Source organism: Mesoplodon densirostris, chromosome 19 (assembly GCF_025265405.1).
Source record: "Mesoplodon densirostris isolate mMesDen1 chromosome 19, mMesDen1 primary haplotype, whole genome shotgun sequence".
Lineage (NCBI taxonomy): Eukaryota > Metazoa > Chordata > Mammalia > Artiodactyla > Ziphiidae > Mesoplodon > Mesoplodon densirostris.
In genome coordinates this window covers 29,268,785-29,285,835 of record NC_082679.1, presented here as the reverse complement: position 1 = coordinate 29,285,835, position 17,051 = coordinate 29,268,785, and the positions used below count along the sequence as shown (strand labels likewise).

The 17,051-nt window shown below is 51.7% G+C and overlaps 1 protein-coding gene across 2 annotated transcripts in view; it reads right to left on the bottom strand.

Moving 5' to 3' along the window:
- Positions 1–823: 823 nt before the first annotated feature.
- The window catches only part of GPT2 (glutamic--pyruvic transaminase 2), a 35,391-nt gene continuing 19,163 nt past the window's right edge, over positions 824–17,051 (bottom strand). For both annotated transcript variants that reach the window (XM_060084686.1, XM_060084688.1), the window contains exons 7-12: positions 15,333–15,412; positions 12,197–12,333; positions 7,677–7,851; positions 5,995–6,150; positions 4,847–4,959; positions 824–3,284 (exon numbers count right to left, since the gene is read on the bottom strand). In XM_060084686.1, coding sequence (XP_059940669.1) covers positions 3,194–3,284; positions 4,847–4,959; positions 5,995–6,150; positions 7,677–7,851; positions 12,197–12,333; positions 15,333–15,412 — 752 coding nt within the window. In that variant the 3' untranslated portion in view covers positions 824–3,193. The remainder of the gene's footprint in view (positions 3,285–4,846; positions 4,960–5,994; positions 6,151–7,676; positions 7,852–12,196; positions 12,334–15,332; positions 15,413–17,051) is intronic.

Here is a 17,051-nt window from a genome sequence, read left to right as displayed (position 1 = left end):
TCCTCCAATGGTCCTGATGGGTCTGGTGATTCTAGACCCTTCTCTACCACCGCTCATGCACAGGGCCAGCCAAAGGACTCTATTCTCAAGGGCCACAGTGACTGTTCAGAGAAGGGCATGTGGACCAAGGCAGAGCCCTTCCGTGGGATTTTTCGATGCAGAACTGGACAGACGGACAGGCAGGCTTTGCCCTTAACAGTGCATATCAAAACTAAAGTCAGCGTCCCTCCAGGATTTCAATAAATTCCTCTTACATGACAAAATAAATTCTCTTCTGCTAAAGCTACTGTGAGTAGGTTTCCATGTCTTCCTCCTGAAAGAATCCTATTTTTAAAAAAATATATTTTCCAAATTTTCTTTAATAAAGACAGACGTTTCTGTTTTAAGTGAAAAATAAAGTTCTGAATCCCAGAACCACACTTTAACATGGATATGGATCTGGGAAAGGCTAGGAAAATGAATGAAATCCCTTGTATAGGCAGCTCCCCTTTCCCCACTGGCCTCAGGACTGCTTCTCTGGCTCTCCCTGCCTGCCTGCCCTCCCCTGCCCCCTGTGAAGAAGCTGCTAGTTCTTGTTTCACTCCCACTAGAAAATCAAGGTCTGTTTTCATTTGAACAACATTCTAAAGAATCGGTGAAGTTTTCCCACCTCAAGCAATAAAAAGCAGCCCAGGGTCCTTGGAGTTCGCACCTAAGAAGAAATGGAAACTGAAAAGCTGTGACTTAGGAACATAAGAATGAACATAAGAGTGAAGATATACAATTAGTGATGTCCACTTGATATTTAGATTTAAACTACAAAGCAAGTTAAACACAGTCACCATTTTGGACATATATTTTATTGTTCAGAAATTTCCACCAGAGCTTATCATGAAGTACCTTTGTCAGGAGATGCCTACGAGAATCCAGAATGGAAAACAGGGACAGGCAGGCCTGTCAGCTCTTCCTGCAAATCCACAAACATGGGGACAACCAGTCCGGCCTCAAGGTGCAAGGTGATGGACCAACAAGGTATAGCCCAGCATCCCCACAGGCAGATCTAGATAAACAGCAGAAAACTTCACAGGTGTGGATTTAAAGTGCGACCTCAAACGACAAACGACTTACTCTGGTGGTGCCCAAACAAGACATCAGAATCTGCAGAAAATCAAATCTATCGTGATCAGCGTTCCTACCTGAATGAAGTTAGCCTCCTAAACCAGCTGATCTTATTAAGTTTTTACTCATTTATTTTAAAATCAAACCAAGTGTATATGACATCATTTTAAAAAAATCATGTAAACATTGCAAAGTTTTTAGGGGTTATTTATAATCTGAAGATATTTATAAAAAAACTACTGGACTTGTTAAAACTACAAATACTAACCCTACCCCACCCCCCATGAAAAAAGCAATTGTTACAAAAATATAAAAAATATACTAGCTTCTACTATTTAACCTTTCCACCAGAAATCTCACAACTCTGGGACACATCCTGGCTTTTATACCATCAACAAGCACAAGTGCAATTTTCTCAAATTTTTAAGGAAGAAAAAGTCCCAAAACATTCCCTTTGTTACTTGAGATTGTGGCTACTTTCTTCATAGGGACTGTAATGCTAGTGGGTAAGGACAGTTTGAAGTTTCCTATTGCATCCCCTGCATAGACCCAGCATGGGAATTATAGCACAGGAGGCTGCTTTCAAAGCTCACTCCTTTAGCCCTTCCAGATTTCTCTCCAGTCCCTTCAATTCCACTTTGGGACTTGCTGGATCCCCAGACTCTTGAGCTGGCCTTGGCTTCCCTAACCGCCCACCAGGGAAGGCCCACAGTAGGAGAAGAGGGCGTAAGCCTGATGCCACCCGTAGTGCCCATTTTCTGGGAGCACAGGTTGGGCCCTGCACCCAGGTTTGCTCATACCAGGGAAACTGCGCACTTGGTGGATGATCCCCCAACTCCCACCCACCCCGAGAGATGACTGATGCTACAGGACAGTCTGCAGAGTCTGGAAGGGGAGCCAGAAGCAGATGTGGAGGCAAAACACTTTGCATATAAGGTAAAATACTTCTATAAACTTTGAATCGGATCACATGTACACAGCAGCCATGTTACCAGGCACTTTGACCAATTAAGAGCTAGGAAATGGACCAAAGTCCGCTTGAAACAACTCAACAAACACTATGGGAAGGGGGTGTGGTTTAACTGTCTTCATGTCCTTAAGGATACCCCTCCCTCACTAGGACATTTTCAGTGTTTCTTTGCCCTACTATCACCTAAAGGCTCACTCAAGCCCTTGGGTGAGACTGCTTGTTTGTTGGGTAACAGTGGGATGGATCCACACACAACCAGGTAGAAACCCTCTACGTGACTGGGATATTGCTGGGCTGAACCCTGTGCCCCTGGAGTCCAGGGAGACCCCTGGACAGGCGTCCCAGCCTAAGCGTGCCCAAGAGAACCCTTCACCCAAAGCCCTCGTGTGTGCAGAGTCCTCACTACCTGCTATGTGCTCCCACGTGGAGGCCCGGGTTCAAATCGGAGCCTGGCTAACGCCCACTCCTCCCCTACAGGACCCTCTGACCTTGGCCATAGCCCCCAGTGCCCGCCACCACCTAGTCTGGCATGTGGTCCAGCCCCATGCGCTGCTGCCCTTACCATTCTTGTCTGAGAGCAGGCTGCCTGCCTCCAGGTCAGAAGGGCGGGCCCTCTCTGAGCCTCCAGTGGACTCTAGGCTCTCCTGTTTGAAGGACTAGGTTTTCACTCCGCTAAGGGTTTTATTTCACAGATCATGGTGGTGAGTTTGGGATTTCCATCCCTCATCATGGTTAAGTTATACATTTCCCGACACCTTGTTTCTCCAGATCTGAAACAGCTCACCCAACACACCCTGGTTGTTTCAACCCCAAAAGACTTTTCCAAAAGCAACAACAACAGATTCAGAGAACACCATCACATACGCTGAGCAAGTCCCCTCTACTTTGGTTGCATCAGAAAACAGGGCTTCTGAGACAACCCCAATTCACATTTGCTCAGAAGAGAGGTGCTCCCAACATCAAGGCACAAAGAAAGAAGTCTCCTGGGGCAAAATGACGATGAAAGCGACCAGTGGCCTTCGTAAGGCCTGAGGCAGAGTCGCTGGGGGGGCGAATCCAGTCTGGGCTGGGTGGGCCTCAGGAGGAAGGCTGAGGGCCAGGTCTCCCTCTGGGGCTGAGGAGTCCTCACGCGTACTTCTCCAGGAACTTTATGTGAAAGTCCTTCACCTTCTGTAGAACCGTCTTTAGCTTCTCCACCGGAGGAAGAATGGTCATTCTGTCAGGAAAGAGAACAGCGTCAGTCGGAGACGAGTGGCTCTGAAAAAGGGGAGAGAAGTGAACCTGGCAGGTCACTCCTCCACCTGCAGCTGCAGAGACCAGGAGGTCCGGGAAAGTTGCATGGGGAGGGACAGGCCTGTCTTGTCCACTGCGATGGCTCCAGGCCCTGGACAGCACCTGGCACTTGTTGAACCACTTTCTCCCACCATTCACATATTTTTTTACCCAACTCATATATATGAACAAAAGCAATAAACTGGTGGCAGCATCTCAGCTCACTAACACATCCACCCATAATCACAAAAGGTCTGCCCAACACTCTGACAGGTGCATAGAACTTTCTCGAGCGCATGACTCTTGGTATTTCCTATGGCTACAGAGTGAGACTCCACTCCTGCTAGACAGGCCTTTTCCATCTCCACCATCAGTCTCACAGTGAGAACCTCCAGTCATAACTTTCCTCCACAGGAATTCCCACATTGCCATGGTAACTAACTCCTCCCTCCAATACTGTCAGCCTGCTTCCCAGCCTTAAGGGCAGCCCTCGAGAAGTAACCACTTCTTGAATGAGCCGTGAATTGCCAAGGTGAACCCAACAAGGGTGGAAGGGCCATCCACACCACCCACACATGTTTGTCCACCTGGGGGGGGGGTCCTACCCACAACCTTCACTGCCTCAAGACTTAGCCTCAGGTGCTAAGCCCATGACATTTCTTTTTTTAGCATCTGCTGCAGGAAACATCTGAGAGTGCCGTGCATGGAGAGGGTGCTGTTTGGAACAGAGCTGGCCTCAGTGGAAGACCTGGCTGAGCTGCTCCGGCTTGCCCAGCAGAGTCACATGCCTGTGAAAGGAGGCACAGCAATTCCACCATGTCTCAGAGGCAACATCTCAGCAGGCTTTTGGTGCAGTGGACAAGCTATTGAGCTTCTGGATGCTGTATGATACCATCACGGAGTTGAAAAGGGACAGGGGAAGGAAAAGAAAACACAGCACAGGAACACTGCAGATGGCATGTGACAGATGGGGGCAGTGGAGGGGAGACAGAGCAGTCAAGGAGATGACCCTGGCGTCGCCCACAGTCTTCCTTAGTCCCTGGCGCAGGGTCTCAGCTATCTCTGCAGCAGGACAGAATGGGAGTGGGATGGAGGGACAGGGGCTCCATACATCCCAGTCTCCATAGGTGCCTTGATGTTAAGAAGCCCAAGTTTCGGGGCTTCCCTGGTGGCGCAGTGGTTGAGAGTCCGCCTGCCAATGCCGGACACACGGGTTCGAGCCCTGGTCTGGGAAGATCCCACATGCCACGGAGCAGTTGGCCCCATGAGCCACAATTGCTGAGCCTGCGCGTCTGGAGCCTGTGCTCCGCAACAAGAGAGGCCGCGATGGTGAGAGGCCCGCGCACCGCGATGAGGAGTGGCCCCCACTTGCCACAACTAGAGAAAGCCCTCGCACAGAAACGAAGACCCAACACAGCCATAGGAAAAAAAAAAAAAAAAAAAAAAGAAGCCCAAGTTTCCCAAAACAAACCTAGGACCAGCCCGCTGATGCAGAGGAAGTGGTACCTGAAGTGGTAGGTGCCTTCCCTCTGCCCAAAGCCGCTGCCGGGCACGACACAGATGCCCGTCTCCTCCAGGAGCTTCATGCAGTAGAACATGTCGGGGGCCATCTTATGGGCCTGCGGGAGTGGGTCAGAACGTAGGATTCATTCCTGGTTTCGCACTGTACAAACATTACAATCTCAAAGCCAAATACACTTGAGATGGCAGGTTCTTTCCCATGGCAGGGCCCTTCTGCCTTCCCTTCCTGTGAGAACCAAGGCAGGATGCTGGGTGCTGTAGGCAGCTGGGGCCGGGAACAAAGAACCCAAAGGCCACTTTGGGACAGTCATCGGCTGCGGGGCTTCTGCTCTCCAGTGGGGAGTGCCAGCCTGTTGCCTGTGTACACCACCCCCACGGAGCAGCTCCACAAGCATTGGCCGTGTCCTCCTATACACCAAGCCAGGGCCCTGAGGTCTCTGCCCAGGGGGCCTTAAGGAACAAGCCTCTCAGGGGCCCTACTGTTGGTGCTTCTCACACTTCGGTTTGCACAACCAGGCCACCTGTTAAATAGGTTCTCAAGCTCCAACACCAGAAATTCTGATTCAATCGGCCGAGGGGTGGGGCCAGATTTTGAATGTTTAACAAGGTATTGAGGAGGTAAGGGGGTGGGAGGACACTTTCAGAGATACAGCTCTGGCCCTTGATCCTCAAACCAGGGTCTGTGGCACCACCTGAGAACTTACTAGAAACACAGAATCTTGGGCCCCTCCAAAGATTTCTTGAACCAGTATCGGCATTTTTAACAGGACCCCAGGTGATCCATGTACACACTCAAGTTTGAGAAGCGCTGCTCTAGGGCACTGTGGCCAGGTGGAAGAGATTGCTCTTGATGCTTCCCCAGCATCTGTTCAGTTTTAAATGCATCACATCACACGTGGGCACCTCCCTTCAGCGCACCGCTCACCTGGGGCCGGCCTCACACCTGCCGCATCAATGCAGCATGCTGCAGGGCTGGGTCTCTGAGAGCCTGTCATCTTTACACACTAAGTACCATCTGACCAACGGATACACAAAGTTCAGAGCCTCTAGGGCCAACACTTTAGCTCCCCATGGCAAGAAGCAGTCCCATGTGAACCCAGTGAGAGAGCCAGCCCTGACCTGGCACCCCTGACCTGAGCTGCCTCCATGGCTTTGGCAGGGATGAAGATTCGAGGAAAGGCGTACATGGCCCCCTGCAAGGGGTTGCAGTGAATTCCTGGGACTTGGTTAAACAGGTCTTCTGTCAGCTTAGCTTTTCTGGCCAGATTACCCAAGACGGACTCTTTCTCCTGATGAGACAGAGAAAGCACAGGAGTTAGCATCTCTGGACATCATGGCTCCAGACCCTGGAAACTATCCCTTCAAGCTGGGGCGTCGGGGCAGATTGGTGAAGGTGAGCTTGCGTGTCCATAAGCACAGCAAATGGGGGAGGTGGGCGAAACACATGTCCCTCTGCAGGAACTTCTTCCACAGACGCCCAGCCCATGAGGCTGCCATGTGCCCTGGGGCAGAAGCACACGGGCCACAAGTAGGTCCTAGGTAGCCTGTGTCATGGGTTCTACTCTTGTACCAGGATGTCATTCCTGAAAATGAGAAAAACCAGTCCCTGCCCATTGGTCTGAATGAACTTGGGCCTGGATGGAACACCCTAGAACATGCTTCTAGGAGACAGCCCCACCAACTTCATTTTGGGGAGTCACCCTTCCCCCAATCCATGTGGTGTGTTTGGGGCACGTGATCCAGGCAAAGCACATCAGTGACAGGCTCAGAGCTGGACGTGTCTCCAAAGCTGGAGCAAGCAGCCCAGCACTTCCGCAAGTACTACTGGAATGTGTGGGTGAAGAGCTGTGGCCTGCGGATGAACGGATCAGCAAAACGTAGCATGTACACACAGTGGAATGTCACTCAGCCTTAAACAGGAGGCACAGTCCGACACACGCCACAACAGGGATAAAGCCTGAAGACATCATGCTAATTGAAATAAAGTCACAAGAAGACAAATGCTGTATATGAGGTACCTAGAGTAGTCATATTCACAGAGAGTAGAATAGAGGTTACCAGGGGCTGGGGGGGAGGGGGAAATGAGGAGTTATTGTTGAACGGGTACAGAGCTTCAGTTTGGGATGATGAAAAGTTTCTGGAGATGGATGGTGGTAATGGTTGCACAACAATTTGAGCGTACTTTATGCATTAAACTGTTCAGTTAAAAATGATCAAAATGGTAAATTGCATGTTCTGTGTATCTTACCACAATTTTTGAAAAAGGTTGTGAATCTAGAACAGCTGGGAACTGACTTCTTGGTTATATGACCAATAAATTCCATTTTTGTTTAAACTACTTAGAGTTGGGTTTTTGTCACTTGCAGTTAAAAAGGTTTGACTGAATCACTTCAAGCTGCAAGGACAGCCTGCAGCTGTGTCTTAAGCCACAGGCAGGCCCGTGGCCTAGAATCAATGCCATGCTCATCCATTTCCCCCTTTTAGTTTAGTAACAGAATCATTCCCCTCCCACTCCCACCCAGGGTGTTCTCAGGACACAAGGCCATTCCCTCTGGGCGCCTGCCCATCCGTGGTGCTCACAGGTGAGAAAGAGGAAGGGGTGCATCCCCCCCACACACACATGCAACAGTCCTCCCACTTCAAGTACAGCCCAGCTGCATCCTGAGACTTAACCTCATTGGGGTGAGTCAGGCGCCACGTGGAACCACGAGCACCCCCGGGAGGCCATCTAGACAGAGGCTGGCCATTGAGACAATACATGGTGAACACTGGCCGCAGCAGTGATGCAGACAGGCCGTGGGACAAGCAGACTCACCCTGCTGAACTGCTCGAAGGATTCCTCTCCTGGCACCGGGGGGTTCACAACGATGTCCATGGCAGCCTGCCCAGACACTGGCGGGCACAGACGCACCGAGAGCAGCTTTACCAGCTGGCCCTTGATCTCAGGGTGCAGGTTGATCACCTCCATGTAGCCTCCTCTGTAGCCACACCTAAAAGGTTGAAGACGGGGAGAGGACCCACCAGTCACAGAGAGACCTCCACTACGTGCATCCAGCCGGCCAGAATCTTCTGTAAACATCCCCATGCCCAACACTGAGTTTCCAGGTGTGGCCGAGTTCTTGCCAGTGGAAAGTGAATGGGAGTGATATGTGTAAATTCCACATCACTTCCTTAAAAGCATGCTCTCTCCTTCCTCTCTCCCTTTCCCCACTTCCTGAGAAATGCACATGCCAGAGCAGCAGCCACATGTTGAGAAGACAGAGCCAGCCCACCAGCCCATCTCTGAATGACCTCATGGGGCAGAGCCAGTCCTGGACTCCCCCTGCCTTCGGGCTGTTATCACAGAGACACACTTCCATCTTGTTTGAGCCACTGTATTTTGGGGCCTTTTGGTTAGAGCAGCTTAGCCTGACTCTTAAGTTATACGCTAGCCCTGCTCCAAAGGGGCATGTGATTCAGGCCGGGCACCCCCTCCACAGGTTCGAGGGGTGGGCATGTGAGCAGTAGCCTGCAGACTTGGCTAGAACTTTCTGATGCCTGAAAACAAAGCCAACCCAAAGGAGAGCAAAGCAGGGAATTCCCTGGCGGTCCAGTGGTTAGGACTTGGCACTTTCACCGCCGAAGGCCAGGGTTCAATTCCTGGTAGGGGAACTAAGACCCCACAAGCCACGCAGTGTGGCCAAAAAAAAAAAGGAAAGCAGAGCTGAGAAAGAAAACAAAACAAGGCCAGAAAGCAGAAACAGAGATCTGGTGACACTTTTAAGCCCCCTGATTCAACTTTACTCCTTGACTTTTAAAATTTTATTTATTTTTTATTTGTTTGGGCTGCGTTGGGTGTTTGTTGCTGTGTGCGGGCTTTCTCTAGCTGCGGTGAGCAGGGGCTACTCTTCGTTGTGGTGCGCGAGCTTCTCATTGCAGTGGCTTCTCTTGTTGCGGAGCACGGGCTCTAGGCGCGTGGGCTTCGGTAGTTGTGGCTCGCGAGCTCTAGAGCGCAGGCTCAGTAGTTGTGGCGCATGGGCTTAGTTGCTCTGCAGCATGCGGGATCTTCCCAGACCAGGGCTCAAACCCGTGTCACCTGCATTGGCAGGCGGATTCTTAACCACTGCACCACCAGGGAAGTCCACTCCTTGACTTTTTACTGATACAGATTTAAAAATTTTTTTTTAAGATTTATTATTTATTTATTTATTTAACTTTATTTTTGGCTCCATCAGGTCTTAGTTGCGGCACGTGGGATATTCGTTGAGGCGTGTGGGATCTTTCGTTGCGGTGCGTGGGCTTCTCTCTAGTTGTGGCGTGTGGGTTTTCTCTCTAGTTGTGGTGCGTGGGCTCTGTAGTTTGTGGTATGTGGGCTCTAGTTGAGGCGCACAAACTCAGTAGCTGTGGCGCGTGGGCTTAGTTGCCCCATGGCTTGTGGGATCTTAGTTCCCTGGCTAGGAATCAAACCCACGTCCCCTGCATTGTAAGGCGGATTCTTTATTTTACTTTATTTTTTTAATTTTATTTTTGGCTGTGTTGGGTCTTCATTGCTGCACACGGGCTTTCTTTAGTTGCGGTGAGGGGGCGCTACTCTTCACTGTGGTGCGCGGGCTTCTCATTGTGGTGGCTTCTCTTGTTGTGGAGCACGGGCTCTAGGTGTGCGGGCTTCAGTATTGTGGCTCGAGGGCTCTAGAGCACAGGCTCAGTAGTTGTGGCGCACGGGCTTAGTTGCTCCGTGGCATGTGGGATCTTCCCCGACCAGGGAATCGAACCCGCGTCCCCTGCACTGGCATGTGGATTCTTAACCACTGTGCCACCAGGGAAGTCCCTGTAAGGCAGATTCTTTACCACTGGACCACCAGGGAAGTGCCCTGATATGGATTTTTTAAAAAGCCTCTTTGATGTAGGCCAGTTCAAGTTGAGTTTCTGTTACGTATTTCCAAAAGGATCCTGACTGATATACAGTCAAATCTCATGAAAATAAGCTGAGATCATACAAACAAAAACAAAACCAAAAACCTTTCAGAATGAAATCAGCTCCATCAGCCACACTTTCTGGACTGTGATTGATAACATTCAGGCTAATAAGCACAGAAACGCAGGCACCAGCTCCTGCCTTCCTCTGCATGTGTACCACACCCACACAACCTCAGAGCACCTGATATGAGGAGACACTCGATAAAACACTTTTGGGATCAGGCTGCAGAATGAACTGGCAGAGACAGATCCCCATGTGACCCCTCAACTTGCTTTTCCAATGTGGGAAGATAAATTCTGGCATCTCGGAAATGTTTCCTGTAACAAAGTTGAAAGAAGAAACTTTCTGCTTTATCCTCTGCTGATGAGCAGAATATCAAACTGGGCAAATCAGTCTGATCCTAGGTAATCAGGATCTGAGGGCAACAGGATACCACCTCAGGTTACCAACAAGCAGGGTATTACCATTAAAACAGTCGTCAGTAACACAGATGGAAAGATGGGTAGGAATGTGACAAACACACTTGAGTTTGAAAAATGAGTTAATGGAGAACATATTTGTTTAGGAAAAGAGCTACACAACACATGAAAGTCTAGCAAGAAGGCAGCATCACTACTGGGGTAGACCAGAAAGACCAGCAGAAGTCAACCCCTGCCCACATCAAATAGAGCCAAGAACAGTTGGGTGACCATCCCAAGGGGACAGCTCCCTTGACCTGGCCAAAATATTTCTTGAAGCTTCACAGTTACACTGGCCTCCAGACCCCCTCCTGACACCTGGCATAAAGCAGAACTCCCACAACGCTGGGGAATGAATGTCCTTAGCTGTAAATGCACTGGCCTTTCCATCTCAGTCTAGTTTGTAGGTTCCTCCCCTAACTGCTGAGCAGGGAGGGCCTGGGCCCAGTCCTTGGACCTCTTCTCTATTGATACTCACGCCTGGTGAGACATCCAGGCTCAGAGATCTGTCTAACAACTCATACACTGACATCTCACAAACTTTAATCTCCAGCTGGATATCAGTCCTGAGCTGCAGACTCACACATCCATCTCCATCTGGACATCCAATAGGCATCTGCAAATTCTACACATCCAAAAGCAACTTCTAATTTTACCCCCAAACCTGCTTCACACACAGCAATCCACATCTATTGATGGCAACTCTATCCTTCCTGCTGTTTGAACAAAAAACTTGGGAATCATCCTAGACTTCTCTCTCTCACACCCACCTTTTCCATCAAGCAACATCTGTCAACTCCACCTTCAAACATATCCAAGAGCAAACATCTTCTCCCCACCTCCACCCTGGCCCACGATGTCTCCCCTGGACCATAACAGCCTTCTGCCTCGAATGCCCACTTCTATCCCTACCCTCATCACACAGCAACCAGAGAATCTGGTAAAACATAAGTCAGGAGACGTCACACCTCTGTGTAAACCCTCCTCCAAGGGTTCCCATCATCTCACTCGGAGTAAAAGTAAAAAATAACCTAAGTAGCCCGGGTTATCCGGCCTCCTATGACTTTTTTTGGTCACAACTTCTGCCACTTTCTCTCTCACTCCTTTCTAGTCTCCTTGCCACTCCTCAAACAGCTGCTCCTTCCACCTCAGGGCCTTTGCACGTGCTGTTCCCTCTGTCTGGAATGCTCTTTCCCCAGACATCTGTGTAGCTCCCCACACCCCCTCCCTTGAGGCTTAACTCAAAAGCCAACTCCTCAGTGACCAGACCCCACCTCTCGGCATTCCCATCTCTTCTCTAATTCTTTTTGCCCACTTGACGTGTGATATTCGTTTGTCTATTGCCTCTCTCTCCTCACTAAAGCATAACTCTGTGAGGGCAGGGATGGCTGTGGTTTGCTCACTGCTGTAACCTCAGTGCCGAGATCAGTTCTGGACTCATAGCAGGTGTTCAATAAATATTAGCTGAATGAATGAATACAGGATTGAAGCTGACTCTGGCCCCAGAGGTCACACAGTGCTAAGGCAAGGTGCATACAGAGCTCCTGCACACAGAGCTTGGCCTACTGGCCTGACAGCATTTGTCCACTCAACCTGCCTTCCCTGGCCCTCAGAGTTCAGTCAATGTCAGAGCAACAGCGACATGGCTGGCAGAAAACACTGGTGCTGGAAGCTGCTGTGAGGTCCTGTTTTCGTTTTCATCACAGCCTTATTTTACACGAGCCCTTGCACAAGGTCTGTCCTCACACCACCGTGCTCCCTTTGGGGAGGTGTGGTCTATCTCCTCCTGCTTCTTAGATCAGCAGAGACGGTGGATAAGGGCAGCTGTCTCTGTCCAGCAGACTGAGGTGGGGCAGGGAGGAGAAGCACAGGGACCAAGCAGGCCCAGGGGCAGCGGGAGGGAGGTGGGGGCCCACATACTCGCCCATGTAGCCCTTGGAGGTGGAGTGGAAGGAGGCGAGCTCCACGTTGCTGGAGTACTCGGGCCCCATCTCGGAAAGCACCTTCTTAAAGGAGTGAAATCTGCAGTCTGGAGAGTACACGTTGTCCTGGTACACCTGCAGGAGGGGACGGGATGGAGACAGTCATCGCAAGTCCCCCCAGAAGCCTGAGCCAACCAGGCAGCGTCTGAGGGAGGGCACAGGTGCTCCAGGCCAAACTGCAGCCAGGCAGCCTGCCATGAAGCCCAGCCTCGGACACCACTGCCAAGCCAGACGTGCCTGAGGGAACCTTACAGAACAAGCAAGGAGGGAAGGCCTCCGGATGGATGCCCACTGGATTCTCCCACATTAGCCTCACCCAGTCTCCAGAACTCCTTTCTGCCTCATGTGCCAGTGACGACATCAAGTACCCCACCTGCCCAAGCAGGTTTCCTCCCGAAGTGTGATGCTCACGTCCGTCAATAAGATGACTGGTGAAAGCAGTTCATGTACCTGTCCTGACCTCTGCACCTGAAGTGCTAACTGTGTACCCTCCGCACTTCACGGCACTCACCCAGCTCTCCGTCCACCACTGCTGTCAGCGTCCACACTGGACCGAGAAGCACCCACAGTGGACCCAGCAACGCCCACACTAGACCCAGCAGCGCCCACACTGGACTGAGAAGCACCCACACTGGACCCGAGCAGCCCCCACACTGGACCGAGCAGCGCCCACACTAGACCCAGCAGCGCCCACACTGGACCGAGAAGCACCCACACTGGACCCAGCAGCGCCCACACTGGACCGAGCAGCCCCCACACTGGACCCAGCAGCGCCCACACTGGACCGAGCAGCCCCCACACTGGACCGAGCAGCACCCACACTAGACCCAGCAGCGCCCACACTGGACTGAGCAGCACCCACACTGGACTGAGCAGCCCCCACACTGGACCGAGCAGCGCCAACACGAGACCTAGCAGTGCCCACACTGGACAGAGCAGCACCCACACTGGACCGAGCAGCCCCCACACTGGACCGAGCAGCGCCAACACTAGACCTAGCAGTGCCCACACTGGACAGAGCAGCACCCACACTGGACCGAGCAGCCCCCACACTGGACCTAGCAGCACCCACACTGGACCGAGCAGCCCCCACACTGGACCAAACAGCGCTCACGTTGGACCAAACAGCGCCCACACTAGACCGAACTGCCCCCACACTGGACTGAGCATCCCCCACACTGGACCGAGCAGCGCCCACACTGGACAGAGCAGCACCCACACTAGACCCAGCAGCGCCCACACTGGACAGAGCAGCACCCACACTAGACCCAGCAGCACCCACACTGGACCGAGCAGCCCCCACACTGGACCAAACAGCGCTCACGTTGGACCAAACAGCGTCCACACTGGACCGAGCAGCATCCACACTGGACCGAGCGGCGCCCACACTAGACCGAACTGCCCCCACACTGGACCGAGCATCCCCCACACTGGACCGAGCAGCGCCCACACTGGACTAAACAGCACCCACACTGGACCGAGCAGCCCCCACACTGGACTAAACAGCACCCACACTGGATCCAGCAGCCCCCACGCTGGACCAAACAGCACCCACACTGGACCCAGCAGCCCCCACGCTGGACCAAACAGTGCCCACAATGGACCGAGCAGCACCCACAATGGACCAAGCAGCGCCCACACTGGACCGCGCAATACCAACACTGGACCTAGCAGCCCCCACACTGGACCGAGCAGCCCCCACACTGGACCAAGCAGCGCCCACACTGGACCGCGCAATACCAACACTGGACCTAGCAGCCCCCACACTGGACCGAGCAGCCCCCACACTGGACCAAACAGTGCCCACACTGGACCCAGCAGCCCCCACGCTGGACCAAACAGCGCCCACAATGGACCGAGCTGCCCCCACACTGGAGCGAGCAGCGCCTCCCTGTCCCCGCACAGTCTAGTGCGCCGCAGGCAAGCGTCCCATCTGCCCTTGGAGATGAGCTTCCCATACCCAGTTTGGACATCAGGGAAACCGAGGCTCTCTGGAGCGCTGTGGGTCGGCAGGAGGGTCAGGCCAGCTGCACCTTCAACAAGCCAGGCAGAGCTTCCTCCTCCCCCTACTCCTCCCCCACCCCTCCCTTCCCAGACCCCAAGGGAAGAGGTTTGTAAACCAGGTCACTCTGCTGTCCATTCTCTCCTATAGAAATGAAGATTTTAGGTCCATCTGCTATTAATCACGGCAACAATTTGGTGGGTAAGCTCTGTGTGTGGGGCGGGGCGGTGGGGGTGCTGAGAAGCAAAGAAATGAACCTTGTGTGTTAGAAGCTACAACTAACTAGAAATCATGCAACAATGAAGAAATGAAAACAGGATATGATGGGTCCTTCATTTCTTTCCTTGCAGGAAAAGAATGGGCATGCCTTGTCTCCAGAACTGTGGTTCAAGAAGCAGCAGCTGTGGGGGGTTAATTAAGACTCTCCTCCTCACAGGACACAGCATTAGGCCCACCTAGCACCCACTCTCCCTGCTTGAGAAAGAGGCCCTCAATTTGCCTCAGGGAACACCCCCCACCCACTCTCTTTCTGCAGGTTTGGGGGCACAGGGCAGAGACACTGCCCCGTGCGCAGGCCTGGTCAGTTTGCATATTGCAACCACGGGGCCACAGTAATTGGCTCAGCAATGGGTGTTTGACCCAAGCTGCACCAGTGAGGCTTAATTCTGAGACTTTTGCTGGAACCACCAGGAAGGAATGCTCTCTTTCTAGACTGGGAAGATAGCAGGCCCATGTGTGAGGCCAAGGCAGCAGTATGGAATGAGAGGAGGTGGAAGATATGGTTTGAGTCCCTGGATCCAGCCCCACTCCTGAGACCCTACCACCTTTTTACTTTTCAAGTTTAAAGTAGTTTGGGTTAGATTTCTGAAACTTATAACCAAGATTCCAAACCAATGTTGGGATGATTTTTGGTCACAGTCTCACAGGGTGTAACACTGAACATCCTCAACCTTGTTAGAATCTCTCTTCCAACACCTAGAAAGTCCTCTCTGGCTATAGAACAACCAGGCCTGGCCCCCTCTCCCAGAAAAGAAAGCGCACCCTCACCTCTGAGAGCCAAGGCTGCTCTTACCTCATCAGCCAGGAGAAAGAGCTTCTCCTCCCAGGCAAAGTGAATCACGTCTTCTATGCACTTTCTGCTCTGCACCTGACCTAAAAAGTCCCCAAACAAAAGCAGAAGGTAGGTTGTAATGCTGTTTAAATTGTCCCCAGGTAAGAACCCCAACCAGAATCACTCAGGTATCTGTGTTCCCCGGGACCCTGTGGGACCACCCTCCCTAGCTGCTGTGACTCGGGGGGTTCAGTCAACCTCCAGGGAGCCCCGACGGTCAGCCCCGTCCCTCTGACTCACTTAAGCTGGGTATGTGGAGGAAGCAGTGTTTCACACCCAACCTTCTTGTTATTCTTATTGGAGGTGTGTGTGTGTGGAGGGGGGTATATTTGTATTAATCTGTGCTGGAGGGCAAGAAGGCAAGACAGTATCATCAAGAGCAGGAAAGTTAAACTGAAGGAGTTTAATCATTCAGCCTCACCCTCCTCCTCACCCCACAGCGGCAACACCAGGAGAACTGCACTGGCTACACCTTCTCCCCACACAAGCTCTGTGAGGCCGGGACAAGATCTGTGGGATCAGTGCTGACCCTCAAAGCCAGCACTCAGCAGGGCCCCGGTAAATACTGTGGAATAAGCTCTAAATGAGATGAGCCTGCCTGCCAGCTCTGGCTTCTCCCGTCAGCAGCTACACGGGAGCTGCGCCCTCTGAGGATGCTTCCGGGTACCCGCAGGGTCCCTGCCAGGGTCTCCCTTCAGGGCTTGACTCAACGTTTCATCCATCTTAGAGAAATGAGTGCCAGCCAGCAGCAAAATATTCACCCATCAGTTCACAGGAAATACTGTGGGTTTAGGTGGGGAAAGGAACAAATGCAACAAGGTAGAAATGAACCTATTCCCAATATTTCCTGAGGCCCATTGTAAGTGTGGCACTGGGTTGTCTGACGTGCTCGCATAGCCTCTGGGAAAGCACTAGTCAGGCATGCTGACTTCTCACAAAAGGCTGTTTCTTTACTATACATAAATGTGCATCTATGGATGTTACATATATGTATATATTTATGTGTGTATGTGCACATGTGTTATTTATATATGCATCTATATCTTGATGCAAACCAGTATGTAGAGTATGTTACCTTCTTGTTAAAAATAACTATATTCTTGTCCATGTAAGAATAACAAGAATAAGTCTTAGAAAAATATATATAGATGTATCTTATAAGAGCATGGTAATGATTCAGCCAGGATTTCAGACTTAAACTGTCTAAGCAATGAACCAATTCCTTTACTAAGGGACCAACCTGTCTCCTGCCAAGAAACGGCCAACCGGGCTTCCTATGAAGCAAGCTCATGGCTCTGGGAATTAGGAAGGGTAGGAGCCCTGGATGCTACAAGGAACCAGCTGCTGTTCCCGCAGACAGACAGGAGCTGCCTATCCAGGGGGCTGAGCCTGCCTACAAACGCAGCTGGTCTTCTCTCCCAGGGTTGCCATCCCACAAAGTGTATCCTGTTAGAATGCAAGCAAAGGTTTGAGCACCAAGAGCATCAAACCATTGTACATAATGCCAGGGGGAGTGCTAAGAGAACTCAGCAAGGGCCAGGCCTCTGGAAGCCTGCAGCTCAGGAGAGGAAAGGAGACCTGCTGTGCGCAAATAATCCCCATGATATGAGCGATGCAAACTGTAGGACGAGGACAGAGCTTACTTCTCTCCAGTCTTCGCCTGGGACGAAGGAGTCACTC